This window comes from Gastrolobium bilobum, unplaced genomic scaffold, assembly GCF_033153095.1.
Source record: "Gastrolobium bilobum isolate Gb01-03AN ecotype WA unplaced genomic scaffold, APGP_CSIRO_Gbil_v1 utg23076, whole genome shotgun sequence".
In the NCBI taxonomy this organism is placed as follows: domain Eukaryota; kingdom Viridiplantae; phylum Streptophyta; class Magnoliopsida; order Fabales; family Fabaceae; genus Gastrolobium; species Gastrolobium bilobum.
In genome coordinates, this window is record NW_026899529.1 from 8,020 (window position 1) to 26,358 (window position 18,339).

General features: G+C 35.8%; 2 protein-coding genes and 1 non-coding gene across 3 annotated transcripts; 2 read left to right on the forward strand and 1 right to left on the reverse strand.

Moving 5' to 3' along the window:
- The first annotated feature begins 7,847 nt into the window (after positions 1–7,847).
- LOC133290949 (protein ABCI7, chloroplastic) lies at positions 7,848–11,274 on the forward strand. Its single transcript, XM_061489111.1, has 3 exons — positions 7,848–8,785; positions 10,157–10,416; positions 10,716–11,274. Exons 1-3 carry the CDS (start codon positions 7,898–7,900, stop codon positions 11,023–11,025), a joined length of 1,458 nt encoding a protein of 485 aa, XP_061345095.1. The 5' UTR covers positions 7,848–7,897; the 3' UTR covers positions 11,026–11,274.
- Positions 11,275–11,937: 663 nt separating this feature from the next.
- On the forward strand, positions 11,938–12,068 carry LOC133290955 (U6atac minor spliceosomal RNA). Its single transcript, XR_009748754.1, has one exon. It is a non-coding gene; the product is annotated as a U6atac minor spliceosomal RNA (small nuclear RNA).
- Positions 12,069–12,483: 415 nt separating this feature from the next.
- Positions 12,484–16,905, reverse strand: LOC133290948 (protein phosphatase 2C 29-like). The gene is made up of 4 exons (XM_061489110.1): positions 14,988–16,905; positions 14,197–14,310; positions 13,273–13,537; positions 12,484–12,941 (listed from the first exon to the last, which is right to left on the reverse strand). The coding sequence occupies exons 1-4, from the start codon at positions 16,800–16,802 to the stop codon at positions 12,817–12,819; spliced, it is 2,319 nt and encodes a 772-aa protein (XP_061345094.1). The 5' UTR covers positions 16,803–16,905; the 3' UTR covers positions 12,484–12,816.
- Positions 16,906–18,339: the final 1,434 nt, after the last annotated feature.

Here is an 18,339-nt window from a genome sequence, read left to right on the forward strand (position 1 = left end):
ATGGCATTAAGAACAGTTATAATAACAGCAATTGAATTATAATACGGATAAACTTTTTCCTTTTCTGTTAATAAACGTTTTTTTTTAAATCAATTCCATAATTAAAACAATTTCAAAAACTGTAATCATAACTTAAATAATATGTGAAACACTTAAGGTTAATTTAAACATGCCATACATCACTCCCCTTCTACCAACAAGGCTTAAGGGCCCGTTTGGATGGGCTTTTTTTTCTTCAGAAGTTACTTTTTTTTTTTGAAAAAAAACATTTTTCATTTTTAGTTTGTTTGGATGTCTGCTTTTAAAAAAAGTAGAAGTCACAAAAAAAGTCAAAAACCTACTTTTTTCTGAAGCTAAAAATTTTATCTTCTAAAAAAAGTAGAAGTCAAAAGTCAAATATTTTTTTCAAAATCTAAATATTTTTATAAAAATATAAATAGCTTTAACTTTTGTAAAAAGGACTTCTAAAATAAGGAAAAGATAAAAGTTACTTTTTTAAAAAGTGCAAACAAACGGGCTCTAAAACTCATTTGCATTTATATTCAACACTAAATACCTTCACTTTTTATTTACTCAAGCAATTCTATACTTCTCCTATGATCCTCATCTCCCACTATGTTATAGATCTCTTCATTCGCTACGCGTGGGTTTAAGTCGTGCTTAATTTGGAGCACCGTAACTCAAGTTATGAATTTTTTAAGAAAAGGATGCTGAATTTCGCAGAGTCCCACGCTAATAGCGCCAGAACACTGACTTTTCAATGTATTACGGCGCCGTCAGCACCAACCTATTAATTGGTGGCGCCAAAAGCACCCCGGTTGTGGAGATTACACTCTATTTTAGTATTCCACTCGTAACTTGAGTTATACTTATCCGATTGACGCAATCTTGGTCTCGTTGGAAAGCTAAGAAAAAGATCTATAACTTCCACTAAAACATGATATCTTTATATTTACATTGATTCTCAACCCCAAAGGTTTTCTTTCACCTAATTGGCATTGTATAACTACTACAAGACATAATCCTTACAATTTTAAGGTTCACGTGTTATCAAAATAGGATTGAAAGCCCTTTCATCGTACATTAGCATATAATTACGTAATAATCAAGGTTCTAGGACTTAGACTTAACAAAACACATGATCAAAGCTATTTTGCTCCTTTCAAACATCAAGGATACAAAATGACTATAATCATGGTCTAAGTCTTCAAAAGTACATACTGTTAGTCCAATACAATAGTACTACTAAGTGTGCATCCTATACATATCTTTCTACCAAAATACATGATGCAACCAAATGTAAATACATGTGAAGTACTTCAAAACAATCATATCACATACCATCATATGGCAATCTACTCAAGCCTCTTGCCTCGTGCTCGAGCTGCATCATCCATGCTAATACCTGAAATAGCAGTCCCCATACGAGGTGAGATAAAACTCAATAAACCTAGGGTTCTTGGAGAATTCCTCCAACCCCAGAGTTCACTTCCTGCATGAAGAGTTAGTATACACATAGCATGAACTACATCATATATCCAGAGGCAATAACAATAATGATTTAACTACAGCATACTCGTGCATTCAAATGGCCAATGAATTAAACAATCAAATCATCACACAAGCTTCAGTTGCATCTTAGTCCTTTCCACTAAGCATACAACCTTGCCCCTAGTGCTTGTCCATTGGCCCTTTCTCCAATGACACAATAATACTATATGAATGCAAACATACCATAATACTAACATTACCACTCAATCATCCAATCATTAACCATTACTTCCATAAAAGCAATGGTGGTACAACAAAAGAGATGAATCTCCAAGATCCAACGGTTTACCTCTTGATGCTTCCCCTCATTTGCAAGCTTTCTTCTAGCTCACTTATCCACACTAACCTTTATTGGTATGTCCACTTGGTAATTCCTTCCAATCACCAATACACCCTATTCAAGAGTGTGAAATCAATCAACATACATCAATGAATACCTCTACATTCATCAAAAACATAAAAAATCCATGCACCATCAACAAGCTTATGAACTTACCAAACAACTAGCCTAATCAAGCTCCTTGGATCCCACCAATGCTTGATCGCTCAATGTGGGTCCACTTGCCTCAATCATAGCAATAACATGGACACCATCAACACAACCAATCCAAGCCACATTACTTGAAATACAAGAAGTCACACCAACATAGGCATGATATTTGAAATTTAATGAAGATGGACAAAATGACATTTCAACTGCATATTCATCATTAAAATCCTCATCTAAACACATTTTCCAGCATGAGCTAAGCCTAAATCCAACTCAAACTCATACAACCCATAAAACATTATTCATCATCTTCAACTTTTTTGAAATCTCCATGAAAATAGCTTTAAGGAGTGGAAACTTACCACAAAAGAACACCTAATCAAGGAATGAGTGTCCCCTAAGCTCCTAGAGAAGGAAGTGCGCTCAAACTCTTCCAATCTTCAAGATTTTTGAATTCTTTGGAGAAAGAAATCTCTCTCCACAAAACTTCTCACTCACAACTAAGCTTGGATTTGAAATTAGGAGAAGATTCTCTACGATTTTGGCTTTGGAACATATGGATTTAGTTGAGAAATGGGGAAGCTAGGGTTTAAGCTTCAATTGGTTTTCTCTCCCTCACACCCTCTGCCATCCATCGAAGAAGAGGAAGAAGAAATAGGGGAGGGGTCTTGTGTTTTTTTTCACTTAACATAGTTAAGTTACTTCCACTGGGTAAAAGCTTATTTATCTATTTAACTGCATTCTCTTTCAAACTTTACCCAATGATCTAAAATATTTTTACTTTTACTTATACATTCTGGATAATTTTGCCTACACCCATTTTTATCTCAAAATCTCACTAACTTCACTTTTTGACCCAAAAAGGGCCTTAATCCTTTTTATTTAAGTCTTTTACTTAATTCAACCCAATAATGCATGATTAATTATTTAATCACATGCATTTTCCTAAATACTTAGGTTAGGGATAGTATACTTTACAATTATTTTTGTTAATATTGGATGAAAATGAAATTAATGACTCATTTGATATAATTTTATAACCGTTAGATTTGATTTTGATACAATAATAACAAAAATAAATATTAGAAAATGAAGAACTGAGCTTTAACTCATGGGTCTTCATTGGAACAAGATGAGAGATGTACTTACAAAACACTTCAACGTTTTTGTGTTAGCAAGTTTATTCATGTAAAAGAAGATGTGTACCTTATGTTTAGCACACTTGTATTTATAGCGGGGGGATGACCACCTTTGGGGGTACAAGTGGTGAAGCAGCAAGTTTTCAATTGGTCCTTGTGTAAGTGGCTTGAGATCAGTTTGCATAGAAGTTACAGAAGTAATATGGCTGAAGCACAAGATAAGACTAAAATTCTTTCTTGAATATACTTTTTTTCATAACGAAGACTTTAAATGTGGGTCATATATTTCATTTCAAATCAGCTACGAATGGAAATTTTGAAAACTAATAACAAAAATATCATTCAAATAATTTTTCATTTTCTTACTTGGTAGGTGCAAAGACTAACAAGGTGGCTAGCCATTTCAATCAAAAATATTTTTCACAATTCAAGAGTTGTTGGTCTAGTGATAAATAAGTTCAATCCTGAAATATAATTTGTTCAAAGGGTGATTAGTTTAATTTATGAAGTTGTAGCTCTTGAAAATAGTGAAAAAGTTCAAATCCAAAATTAAATTAACCGGGCCATAAATGTTTGTCGAATAGGATACTGTGTACTGTGTACTATTGGTTATTTTTAATGGAAAAGGAAGGAACAATAATGGTTGATACTTGATATTATGTAAATGGCTTTTTAATTGCAACATAATTCAACATTTTTATATAATGCATGCACATGACTCCGCTGGATTTGGGTTGTTAAATGAAAAATGGTAAAGAGAAAGATGATCATGTGCTCTGACTGCTAGCAAAGATAATAATGGGAGAAGCTAACAAGTCTTTCATGGGGAAGTGGAAAATACAAGGACAATTAACCTTATCCTTGTCTCTGTTTGTCTGCTCCTTTCGGTCTCTTTTCTCTTCCTCTTCAACCACACTCAAGTGCCGATATACTAACACCGGAGAGAATTTAAGAAGTCAACTATTGGTCACTTGTGCTAAGTGGGTTTAGATTTTAGATACATATTTGTTTTAGTAATAAGTAAAGTTGCATTCATTGTTGCCTTGAAATAGCTCAAGTTTTAGAGTTTTGTCAAAATTAAATCTCATGTCTCCTCTTCAATTTCCTTTCTCTCGTGGAATTTCTCTTAAAATTTATCTCAATGATGAGTCCTTTCTTTGTCTTATAGTGCTCAAAACCCAATCCACGGCCATTCTTAATGCCCAAAAGTTCCATACAATATGCAAATCTCAGAATGACTAAACCGACAATTGCAGGGAATAAAATTGATGAAAGTCATCTTTTAATTAATATGATTTGAAGAAGAATCAACCTCAACATGTTAATTAATTACTATATTAATCTATTTAAGCGTCCAAAATATGCGAAATTCATTGGCGGTGGCCGTGGAAGGAGAGATGTGACAAGTCACTTTCCCGCATAAGTGGGTGAGGGTCACAGGTGTTTCAATACTACAATAAAGCAAAAGTTCACCGACATGAGTTGGTCCACAAGGAAGAATCCAGGTTTTTTTAAGTACATAATCTGAATTGTATAAAAAGAAGGAAATATAATAATGTAGGATGAAAAATCTGATTATGTTAGATACGCTGGTATATAATTATAGGGAAAGGATATTGTAATAATTAATTAATGTTACTACCAATAGTATTATCAATCAATTTCACTATTAGATTGATTATGTTGATCTAACGGTTATATATATTTTTATCTTTGTATGGTTATTATTTCTCATATATAATACTTTATATTTATTTTTTCCTTTGTATGGATATGATTTTTCATTTTTAATGTGAAAACATTAAAGAGAAAATATTTTCCATGTCGTAGGAGAGTTGTTTTCTACTACTATTGACCCTTCGATTTGCGTGTAATATTTTCTTTTGCTTTTTATTTTTTAATAGATGTGGGCCCCACGTAAGATGTGTCTACAATATGAAAAAAATTTCTCCTACCGCATGAGAAAATCGAAACCCAACATTAAATATGGAAAATCATAATCATACAAAAATAAAAATAAATATAGCCATTAAATCAACATAATCAATCTAACGGTAAAATTGATTGGTAGTAACATTGATAATAATACTAATTGGTTATTATAATATCATATCTAATAATTATAATATAAATTTTTTTCTGTCATATCCGCTGACAATATTTTAAATTGAGAAAAAAATGGCTTTTAATATTATAATTATATATTATCTAATATGTATAGTTATATTTTTTTATGTAGGATCAAATTTTTTTTCCTGTAACATAATGGATTGAAATCCTATAAAAAGATTATTGTTAAAAAATATTTTTTAACAAATTCACAATAAAATTTTAACATTACAATTTTTTCAAAAAGCAAGAAGGGAGAGACTTAGGCTACAAAGCATGGACACGCGTTTGAAAAAAAAAAAGTGCGTGTCAGACACGGACACGCGTCCAACACGTGATCAATATTTGGAGACACACGGTCAACTCTTCGACATGTTTTGACACATTTTTCTGACACGCGGTCAACTTTTTCGGACACGCGGTCAACGCTCGGACACGTTTTTTTTTTTAATCTTAATTTTATTTTGTTAACTAAATATAAAAGAAATTAATTTATAAATTAATTTTTTTATGTTATGAGATTTGACGTGAAAATTTAACAAAGTACGAAAAATTATTTATTTATGTTATGAAATTTAAATATTTGATTAGTTATATGACTGATTATGGATTCTTATATGTATTAAATATAAATTATATTATATATATTAAAAATTTTATTTAATATCAAAACGTGTCATAACGTGTCAAAATATAACATTTTTTAAAATTAACGTGTCAGCGTGTCGTGTCGTGTCCCGTGTCCGTGCATCATTGGACTTAGTTAGCGCAGTGCGCATAGACCATAGTTCATGCACTGTTTGCCCAAAAAGCAGAAAAGGCCAAAAGAGTTACTGTATTCTAGGAGGTAGGTGACCTAGGATACTTAATTGAGAAATATTAACCGTAAGTTTTATATTTGAGGGATAAATTATTAATTGATAATGTGGTAAGGGCATGTTTGCTGTGACGTATAAGGTATGATAGTATAAGTTTATACTATATGTTATGACATTTTCAGTTGTTGGTGTGACCATCGTATAGTATAAGCTTATACAACATAATCCTTTAATACATCAAAATAATATATAACTTAATCCGGTCTAAGAGTGAGGGATAAGGCCTCATAAGAGATTGATGTATTAACATTGTTGACCAATGTAATTTTCAAAAATTAATATATTATTTAATATTAATCTATTAAAATAAAAATTAATTTTTCAATATATTAATTTTTAAAATATTGGATATTTTATTTTTATAAAAATTAAATTTATATTTTGGACACACTGGTCAATAAATTTTTATAAAAATTAATATCATATGACATTTTTTGAAGAATTATATAAATTCTTTATTAAAAGATATTTTTATTAAAAATATTTATTTTTATCATATATAGTATTATACAGTGCATTACCAAATACTAGATGATATTATCTTATACAATATATTATTTTATACAATACCGTGTCAAATACTGTATAGTATTAAAATTCAATCAGACCTTATACTATCAGGTCTTATACTATCAGGCCTTATCTTATATTATACACCAAACATATCCTAAATAAAGTGGATATAAATGGATGAATCTATTAATCCAATATCTAATTTTGGAGCAAGACATAATATTAGACTCACTTATTAATATTGGTGTAGACACTGTACGATCCCACTTAACATCCCATTTGCTCACAATTTACATCGTAAGCAGCACAGCACTCAGCACATATACCATTTCTATTTTCTTAGCGTGTATTCTCAAATTAAATACATTCGTTAAATAGCATTTTTCTACGGTTCGTGGGAAGCAACAACAGACACGTCGTACGACCTTTTAAGCGTGAAACACATTTAAATGAGTGAAAGGGGCAATTGGTCTACGAGACAGGTTTCCGACATAGATTCATGGGACGTCAGCAATCAGGTGGATGAATCTAAGGTGTTGTATATTGAGACTTGGCGCGCAGACATGTTGTCGGAATAATTGTTATGACTTTTTTTCTCATAAACAACGGTGGCTATAAGTGATAAGCTCGGGAGCTTCGAGTGCAGTAAAGCGTGAGATTCGGATTAGATTACGTTGATTTCGTTTAACACTTAACACGGATCCAATGCAATTTGTTTTTTGTAACTATGTAAGCATTATGACAAACATAAGGGTCAAGCACACATCAATCACCTTTTTGAACCAGCTAATAAGCCAAAATTTTTCCATAGTCTCACTTAGCGACTCATTTATCGGTAATCACTCATTCGACCATGTCGCCTTGTACATTGTCAAAACTCATCTCGTGCTTCACATTATTTATTCGAATGCTTTTAATTTTCCATTACTTTTTCTTCACTAACCATTTATTAGGCTGTGCTTGTTTTGTTGGATTCCTATAAACACTAATGGGCTTGAGAAAGCCCAAAAGGGAAAAGATCAATATACCTTAAATGTAGCATCAAAGATATTGCCTGTGGAAGGCCCAACTAATGAAGGAATAAGCACACATCACAGTGTACATGAAGAAGAAAAAAAGCCCAAAAAGAAGAGAGTGTGATGTGGCAGAACCAATGGATGTGAGAGAAATGAAAGAGGAATAGGTTTGAGTTGAATGAGGAGAGAGCACACAAAAAGATGAAAATGAGTGGCATAGCATTAGGATTCACACCCACAGCCTACAATCCCAGAATCCCTTCATTAAAATCTCAGAAAATCACCACAACCAAAACCAGAGTCTCAGTCTCAGTCTCAGTCTCAGTCCAACCACAACAAGCCTTCACCTCTGACCCCTTTGTTCTTGAACTCGCAGAAACCCTTGAAGATTCCGTTCCCACACCACTCCCACTCCAGAAGCTCAGAGACTCATCCTCCGAAACCCTTCTCTCAACTCCATGGCCTTCTCGCAAAGACGAATCCTTTCGATTCACCGACGTTTCCTTCATTCGCCACTCCCGAATCCTCCCTGTCTCCTCCGACCCTTCGCCCCTCTCCGCCGTTCCCTCCGACACCCACTTCCCTTCTCTTACCATCGTTGACGGCCACTTGGTACAGTCAACGGCAAACTTGTCGGAGTTTCCGAAAGGGGTTTACGTGGGTACCCTGTCGGGTCTCGCTTCGACGCCTATGATGGAAAAGGTGTCGGAATTGATGTGTGGATTCAACGGTGGTGATTTGTTTTGGTCCATCAATGGAATTGGCGCTCCTGATTTGACGGTGGTGTATGTACCCGAGGGTTGCCGCGTGGAAAAGCCCATCCATTTGGGGTACTTTTCAATGGAGGGTAGCAAGGAGGGTTCCAACACAATGCGCGTTTCGAATCCGAGGGTGCTGGTGGTGGTGGAGAAGGGAGGTGAGGTCGATATAATTGAGGAGTTTTCCACAATGGAAGGGAATGAGAATGAGTGTTATTGGACCAATGCAGCTTTGGAGGCAGTGATTGGAGAAGGTGCAAAGCTCAGGCATTCTTATATTCAGGCTCAGTCATCTAGTGCAGCACATATCAAATGGACCTCTGTTCGCCAGGTGAATCATCTTACTAAGGAGTCCAGTTAAAGTGGCTTGTGTGGCAAAAATTTAAATTAAAATTGCACTTGCACTAAAAGTTTTTTCCAAGTGATTTTGTCGTTAATGCCAAGTGTTAACAAATTCATATACCTATTAGTGACAATGGAAAATGGAAATAAATTGAAGAATAAAAAAGGATGATTGCAGGGAACTGGGGGCTAATTTTTAGGTTTTTTATTTATTTATTTTCCTTTCAATATCGGGTGCTGAAAATTAAGGCAATTGATTTATTAAAACTAAAAGAGTCAACCTCAAGGCTATCTAACTTGCAAGGATAGGGATGAGGGTCATTGGTATGAAGTCTAACCGTGTTTTTTTGCAAAAAGGCCGTTTTCCCACTACCTTCCGGTCAAAAAGAGCAACCTTACAGTTGTTTCAAGGCTTAAGGCAATTGATGTATTCAGGGGATTTTTTGAAACATAGTTTATTGCTAGATTTAGCTGCGGAATAATTACTTCAGTTGTTCATTGATGTCATAGTTTAACAAACTCATAGTTGTCATGAACTTATTGATATTCTCTCTTTAGTTACCAGTATGTTGTTTAATAAACTAGGGACCTTGTTATCCATACTCTTGAGAGGAAAAGAAGAGATAGATTTAATATAAATGAGTGGGAAGCATGCGTGCCCGTGTGCGTATGTGAGAGGTAGAGGAGGGGGCAGGGGGTAGTCCCTCTGCTTTTTCCAGAATGGGCCACTTCAAAACTGGGCCTGTGCCTAGGCTAGAGGTATACTCCTCAAGATAAGTTTGCTGGAGTTTTTTTAGCTGTGGAAAAGGATGAGTGTCGTTCAATAATGCAAGCATTAGTTAGTGACTATTCAATATAGATACTCGAGAAGAAAGATTTTACTCACAAGCAGATTTGTTGGACTCCAATTGACATGATGCTTGCCTGATAAATTGGATGGTGAATACATTGGCCTCCATCGTGTTCATTTCCAAATCAATTTTAAGCAAACCAGTTGTCAGCTGAAACCATGCTGAGTCACAAATGATTGATGATCATGCTAATACACCATCCTCCCTACTCCAGCAGCACCGTGTCTATACCCTAAAATTGATTTCCAATGGATTCAAAAAGTTTCTACCCAGACGTGATGAAAAAATGGGATCACTTGAAAAATTTCTTTTTTATTATAGAATACCTAATGAAAGTATTGCCATCAGTTCTCATAAGGTTCATATCCTGCTATAAAATACTTCTTTTGCCTTTATAATCTGTATCAAGTATCAACTTTAAAAAATCTCTTCAGAAAAGTTATGCAAGGGTGGATACATAGAAGAAATTTGAAATGAGCAGCTTGTGATTCTTTGTTAATTGTTTGCAGGAATCATCTAGTACATATGAGCTTACAGAGGTAAGCACAGGAGGAAAACTGGGCAGGCACAATCTACATATCCAACAACTGGGCCCCGACACAGTGACAGAGTTATCAACTTTACACTTGTCTGTTGGTGATCAAACACAGGATCTGCATAGTAGACTTGTATTGGACCATCCACGGGGCTATTCCCGTCAACTTCATAAGTGCATTGTGACTCATTCATTGGGACAAGCTGTTTTTGATGGGAACATAAAGGTTAACAGGTAATTCGGTTTTTAAAATATACAGTAATAATGATTTATAGTTCTATACCATAAAAACAACAAAACCTATACAAGTTTCGCTTTTAGTCTCATGGTTCAAATATTCAATATGTGAATGAACTATTATGTTTTGAATGTTGATTGTGAACTGAAATCCCTACAATATAATATAATAAGCTTAAGTGATAGTAAATTTGTTTAAATCACTTATTGAGCTAAAACAGGTTTATTTGTTTTCAAATATCTTGTATTTTATCAGATATGGAACTGTATATCACTAGTATACTATTCTCATGCAGGTATGCTCAGCAGACAGATGCAGGACAGTTAACAAGAAGCCTACTCCTTGAACCTCGTGCAACTGTAAATGTTAAACCAAATCTCCAAATTGTGGCTGATGACGTCAAGTGCTCCCATGGAGCTGCAATAAGTGACCTAGAAGAAAGCCAACTCCTGTATTTCCAAGCTCGCGGCATTGACTCAAAGACAGCTAGAAGAGTTCTAATTTTTGCCTTTGGGGGGGAGGTGATAGAAAGGATTCCTTATTCTTCCATTAGAGAGAGAGTAAGAAGTCAGATTAAAAATTTATTGGATCCATCTCCTAATTGATCATCATTATAGGTGTGAGCTAAATGTAAACATTTACATTGCCCAGTAAAATTATGAATTGAAAATTTGAAATCCATATAAAGTTCTTTTTACTTGTCTTGGTTTTTGACTATATCATTGCTTCTACAAGAATGAAGCGTGTAACTACTGTACTGCATGTAACTGATAACATTTTGTGTTTCTTGCATCGCCATGTGCGACTAATTTGTACTTGTATTATTTTTTTTCAATGGAAAAAGTGCATTTGTTTAGTGGAAAATCATTACCTGTGTGTGTGCTGCAATTGGTATCCTCTCATATTACTTACTAATATTGAGAGTTGTATAATGAGAAGGTAAGACAAAAAAAAAAAGTTATAGTAGGTACTATTATTGTTTATTTGGGACTTGTTAATTTTGTTTTTCTATTTTTCTTTCTTATAACATGATCTGTGGGCTTATGTAAATGGATTGTAATTTTTTCATTTCATAAGGCCCCATCTATTTACTTATTGCATGCAGTAGCGTTAAAAAGAAATTATTTGCAAAATATTAGGCTGCAATAGATAGAATTAGTGTCTGAGTTATTAATAAAAAATGTTGAGAATTTCTCACTTTATAACATTGGTAGAATTAATTCTGAAATGCAAATTCGGTTCAAACAATTCGCAGCCAAACATTACATGGCGTTCAAAGCAATAAATAAATCTAACAATCGTGCTTGAAGGTAAGCTCAGAATTATTTCGCACATACTTTACAGTAAATGGGTGAATGATGGTCGCAGAAATTGTGTTCAACATTGTCAGACGATAAATGAAAATAATATTCATAACAGGGCCGAGAAGTATAGTACGTGATATAAATGTAAGTCCCACATCTTATAGTAAGGAGAAAAGTTTCAAGTTTATAACGTTATTTTAGAGACAGGAGGTTGTGTTCGTAGAAAGGAGAGATGGTTGGCATCTCCCCTGACAGGGACGGGAACAGCCTTCGGGCTTTCCTTGTTATCACATCCGGTTAAGGCTACCCACCTCATTGAGGTGGATCTATAACCCAATTTTTTAGCAGGATGAGCAACACCGCAGTCGAAATTAAAAAGTGGTTCGCTAAACTTTAATTTAGCCTCTAAACAACAACCCTAGCACTAAATCAGCAGCATTATATTTAATTATTGTAATAAATAAAAACAAATTTGTACTAAATCAAATGAGTTTATTTTTTTAAATAATTCTTTGAAACATTTCTACACTTTATGCCTTAATCCTCCATAATTTGAATTAATTGCATCGGTAAGACGTTCCTAAAAGAATTCAATAGATTCTTAATCCCAAAAAATTGCTAAGATTCAAACACAATTACGACATGTCAATTGAAAAACTATTACTAAACCACAGAAAAAAGGGAGAGAGAAGCTGTAATAAATATGTTTAATTCTACAAAAAAATGCAATGATCTGATTCTGAATCATGTTAATCCGCAATGGTGGAAATCCACCCTCATGTTCTTTTCTAAGTAGTGGCTGCTCGAGTTCAATCAGTACATTTGTATCCCCACCAATATACACCCAAATTCTCTTGGCTCAGCCAGAGAAAGAACAAAAAAAGTGAAAAAAAAATTTAGAAAGAGCCTCCGCTACGCAAAATTCCTATCATTTTTCATCTCTATAAACCGGGGGAAGAAAGGGGAAAAGAGAGAGACTGCTACAGGAACTAAAAAAAAAAGGTTTTAAAAAGGCTTTACATGGTTCATTGAATTCTCCTAATGAGATAATATGATCACAAAAAAACAGCCAACAGCGAGTTGAGCAAGGTCTCAGAGATACGTCCCTGACGATTTCCAGATTCTTCCTTCGAGTGATATCACCATAACAGTAACATCATCATGGTACTTCCTCCGATCTCCTTGAGGGATATCCAACAACTCGTGCAAATCCATTCCTGCAACAATTGAGCCCAAAATCACCACTCTAAATGCTGATTGCATATAGGCAGTAGTTGAGCAATAAAATAATTCGACGTACTGCACCAATTTTTTACAACTTAAAATTTACCATTACTTGATTCTTCAAGCAAAATCTAGTTAAAACATATCCACATAGCAGACAGGAAGAGTCACATAGCTTTCAGTTATTATATAAGGCATCAATCAAAATAAATTAATATTTAATAAATATTCATTCCCTCCATTTATGTCATTCAACAAATTGGACATGTTCAACAGGACTGCAAAACTACAAGAAAGATTCAAGAAATGAGAAGACTTGTTTACCAGCTTTTTTGGCTGCACGGAGGAGCAGCTCCTCTATTAAACTTTGGGCAGGATCTCCATCCGGAAACTTTTCCATGAAGCTCTCAACTTGAGAAACCACTTCTTGATTGCTTAGATATTGATATAACCCATCAGATGAGAGGATCAAGAACTGATCTCTCGTGCTCAATCTATGGTGACGTAGTGAAGGGCAGCAGGATATATAAGGAGCAGTGCCAATATATTCATTACGAAACATTTCTAGTACTACATCATTCCACTTCGGCTGCAGAAACATGCAAATCATACTGTCAATTAAGCATACCATTGCGTAAAATATTTAAGAAGTCTATACAGCCATGAACAAGAGGAGTGACAAAAAAGTAGGATTTTATTTTCAGAGTGTGGATGAGCATGGACATGTGCAGCAGTACCATAAGCGCATAAAAAAGTGAGATCACATGAAATGTTCTCTTCCATGGCCAGAGTTAAAGTTTAGCACACTCTAAAACCAAGGACCTGGCTTCACTTCTGACCACATATTGCCAAACACAAAAACAAAAGGACAACAACAGACGTAATAGTTATGTACTGGTTCTCTGGGCGCAAACATAAGAAATAAAAATTTCCTGCATATTATTCAAAATAATTTAAACCCTATCTGGAAGGCTTTACTTGTAAACATAAAGTTCTAACCTACAGTATGCAAAGAAAATTTTATAGAGAACCGACATTTTATAATATAAGTTAAAACTAAAAATGACAATCAATGCTTATCAATCATTTTCTCTTTTCTATTTTATAACATAAAGTTCTAATAATAAGTGAAAATCAATGCCAGAATTCACCCAGCAATGGACCTTATCAATCATCTTCTCTTTTACATCAATGAGAAGTGTGTTGCAAGAATGAAGTATAACTACAATAAAGTATTTGAAAAGACACCTGTTTCAAAAATCCAGCGCCAAATGCTCTGGTGACCTTAAGACGGCCTTTCACTCTATCATTTACAATACATTGGCTATCATCAGGGTGTTCATTCTTAATCCTAATGACTTCCTGCGAAACAACAAGCTCCAAAATTTAGACAACTGATATAACTTGATCACAGCACGATTGAAGAAAAAGGAGACAAGACTATAGTAATAACTGCAACAACTTTTAAAATTAAAACTTATAATTGAAAAGGAAACATCATGTAAGCATGAAGCCAAAGATCTAACATCTTGAATTGAACATCTCACATGACTCGTCAATGAAAACTACCATGTTTTATTTAAACTTTATGCCACTAGATATAGAAGCAGAATGCAGGATATAATGAAAGTATGAAAGAAACAATAGCATCCCTGATAGGAATACAGACAGCTCAAGGAAAACTACACAAAGACAAGCAGACACAAACACTCATATAGACAATATATACAAAAGCACACAGGAGTATACGATTAGCAAAACTCCATGGGAAAAAGCAGCATCATTGGCAACAAATAACAATCAGTATTAAATCCCAGAAAGCTACCAAAGGAATTACAGAACAGTTAAAGGGCGCTGATGCTTTACAATTAACCATGAAATCTTGCACCTTCAAGTGTAAGTAGGTACTAGAAAGTATATGAGCAGAAGGAGCAATAAACATAGACAAAATCAGGAAAAGGAATAATACAGTGTTTGACTGTCTGAATGAAAACAGGGGGCGGAGGAGAAGTAGCTGAAAGGCCAAATTATAAACTTGCCTCTTCAATGCTCGTGCTGTGGTCAGTGGATAGCTGCAATGCCACCAACCTCGTTTCTTGAGCAGGACCCTCATTCCCCAACTTGATAGCACTTTCACCCAGAGATAAAGACTCCTCAACTATACTCTCCTTGCTTGACCCAATATCTCCATTGCTTCCGGATTCCTTACTAGAATTAACCTCTCTGGACTCATAACGTGCCACAATGGCCCTGCTATCTCCCACATTCATAACATAAACATCCTCATCCCTCATTAAAACAACTAAGAGGCATGATCCCATTAAAGCAAGCTCAGGGTTCGTATCAATAACCTTGTCCGTCATATCTAAATATGCAAGTTCAGTCATCTCAAGTGCCCGAGACAATGCCCTCAAAACCAAATCATGATCCACAGGACCCACTTTCCGCTTCCTACCACTATCACCACCACGGGACTTCTCTGCCGGATTTTCCACCTCAGCCTTCTCCTTATCCTCTGTGCCCAAGTTCCAAGGTAACAACTTTCTTCCATGACCCTCCTTATGCTTTGATAATCCATGCTTCAACTTTGACATCAGGAGCCACCGTCTACTACCTGCTGACCCCTCCTTGCTAACGCTGAGTGCATCATCAACGGAGAATGCAAATCTATCTGACCCTGAAAGATCAAGCCCATCTTCAGCATCATCTTCCGCAAGAAACTCCCATAGCCTACGCCGGTTACTCCCAGTTCCCTCTACCTGAAACGTTACTCTCTTGGCGGATCCCGGAAGAGGGTTGGAGTCTTGTTCTCGTTCAACCCCCCCTTCATTTTTGGGTTCAGTTTCATCCGCAACAGCAAGCACTGCAGGTGCAGGTGCAGGGTTAGTTTCCTGCGCCTCTTCAACTTCCCAAAACAAACCCTGTAGCTCACTGTAAACAGCACGGTAAAGATAACCCATCAGAAACTCCGGCGCCTCAGGGCCATTGAAGCCGTCGTAAATCCCCACAAACAACCAACCCTGCTCTTCCGATACAACCACATGCACTCGATCCTCCCCTGCCTTTCCGAGCGCCCACTGCACATTACTCTCTCTCTCCCTCTTCGCCTCCGTCGTCCCTTCCCTCGCCGGAGCCTCCTTCCTCCCAATGAAATTCAACACCGGCACCACCCACGGCCGCTTCTTCTCCGAAAGGTTCCGCTGGAACGCCTTCCGGAACCTGCCAACACCATTCCTCCGCTCCTTCTTAACATACAGCCCACCCAGGGGAGCCGAGAAAGGTACCCCACCGGCGGCGGCGTCAACGGAGGCGCCGTCGTCGAGAGGACCGGAGAGGGTGCCGGCGGCGTTCTCAATTGGACCGGAGAGGAAGAAACCCCTCCTCTCGCTGTCCAATGATTCAGCTTCACCTCCTCCTCCTCCTCTGGGAACAGGCTGAAGCGGGAGAGCACTAAACGACGACGTACTTTTGAAGCCATTTACAATATTACCCCCGGAAGCGGCATCGTCGTGGGTGTTATTATCTAAACGGAGAACGGTTTTCGGGGCGGAGCTGTTGGCACTGACGGATGCTCCGGAAATGGCCTTGAATGCGGTTTCGGGGAAATCGGGTCGGGTCCTGGGGAGGAGCTCGTGGGAGGGAGAAGAACGGAGTGAATTAGAAGGAGAGAGAAAGCGATCGGAGTTAGTGGGTGAAAGAAAACGAGCCGAAGATCTGACGTAGCAGAATGAGTGACCTAGGGTTTCATCCAATGGCTGAGAGTCGTCGAAGATGAGTTGCGGTTCGTTAGGGGTCCGGTTCGCTGCTTTGAAGCAAGAAAAGAAGTTGCAGAGTCCATTACTTCTACTTCCCATCACATTTGAATCGCAGAGGATCCCAACCCGGGAAAACAGAAAAACAGAAAGAAAAGAAAACACACACTCACTCACCCTCCCCTTCAAACACGAGTAAGAGAGACCAGGGTCAGAAGGGTGGGTGAGCAAAACAAATCAAACAAGAGGGAAGAAAGAAAAAACAAAGGACTCTCTCTCTCTCTCTTGTATTTTTCTGTTACACTTTTCTTTTTTCTTTTTTGTAGCTGAGGAGAAATTCAAATAATAGAAAAATGATAATAGTTTTCAAATCAAAATATTTGTCGTGCTGTGTGCAATTGTTCCCACTGTCTGTGTTTGACGGTTACATGAGCTGGCATCCTCGCGAATTTTGTGTCTCCATTTTAATAAAATTTTAAACGGTAATGACACGCACGACTCCAGGTCAGCAACCTGCGGGTCTTTTGCAACCCTCGTTAAATGACTTTTATGACCTTCTACGCTTCTAAACTCAACAATAATTCTTTACTAGTCCCACTTATACCATAATTAAATTAAATTACCCTCAATTAAAGAGTGTAGTGTAGACATTTAAAATCTACATCAAACGATTTATTATGATGAAATTGGTAATATCGCCGGATTGGTTCACTTGTAAATTTGAAATACGAGCTCCGGTCTTCTTCTTCTTCTTTTTTTCTTAAGGGGTGTTTGGTTCAAGTTTTTGGAGAGGATTACCGGTAATCCTTCTTTGGTAAATGTAATTACCACGTTTGGTAGAAGGAATAAATTACGATTCCCGGATATCCAAGGATTACCGGTAATTTGATTTATAAAGAAAAGTCACTATTCAGATTACCAAAAATAATATGGTAATTCGGAATACTAATCAGAATACCAAGTGAAAAGAAAGCACAACAATAAATTTTGAGACAAAAATACCCCAATACACATGAAAATCTAGACCCAATCTATCAATTACAAAAGTAAAAATAGTTTGGGGTTATTTTTGTAAAATAACCTCATATTCCAAGTCATATTTCGTTCTAAACCAAATATGGAATCAGTAATTTTTACCCAATATTCCCGGTAATATTTTGGCGAACCAAACACATCTTTCGTAAGATTCCAAGTAAACTCAATTTCTACTGAATTCCCATTAATCATGATTCCCGGTCACCAAAAAATTTCTCCTGTACCAAACACACCCTAAAGGATATTATTATGGGTTCATTTTTCTACGGTTAACGTAGATAATTTATTTACATTTAATTTAAAATGATGTCATTTTGAGACGAAAATTAATGTATTTTTATAATTATAATTTATTTCAGGATTATAATTGTATTTTTTATTTTAATTTTTTAACCCAAAACAACGTCATTTTGAAAGCGAATGTAGATAACTTATCTACATTCACTGTAGAAACATTAAAGTCTATTATTATATAACAATACATATTAATCTTTTAAATATTATTACAACTAGTTCCGTATCAAAATATCAATTATCTTAAAGTAAATTTTATTTTATTTTATCTATTATTTTGAAAAAATAAAATATTACAAAAGTATTAATA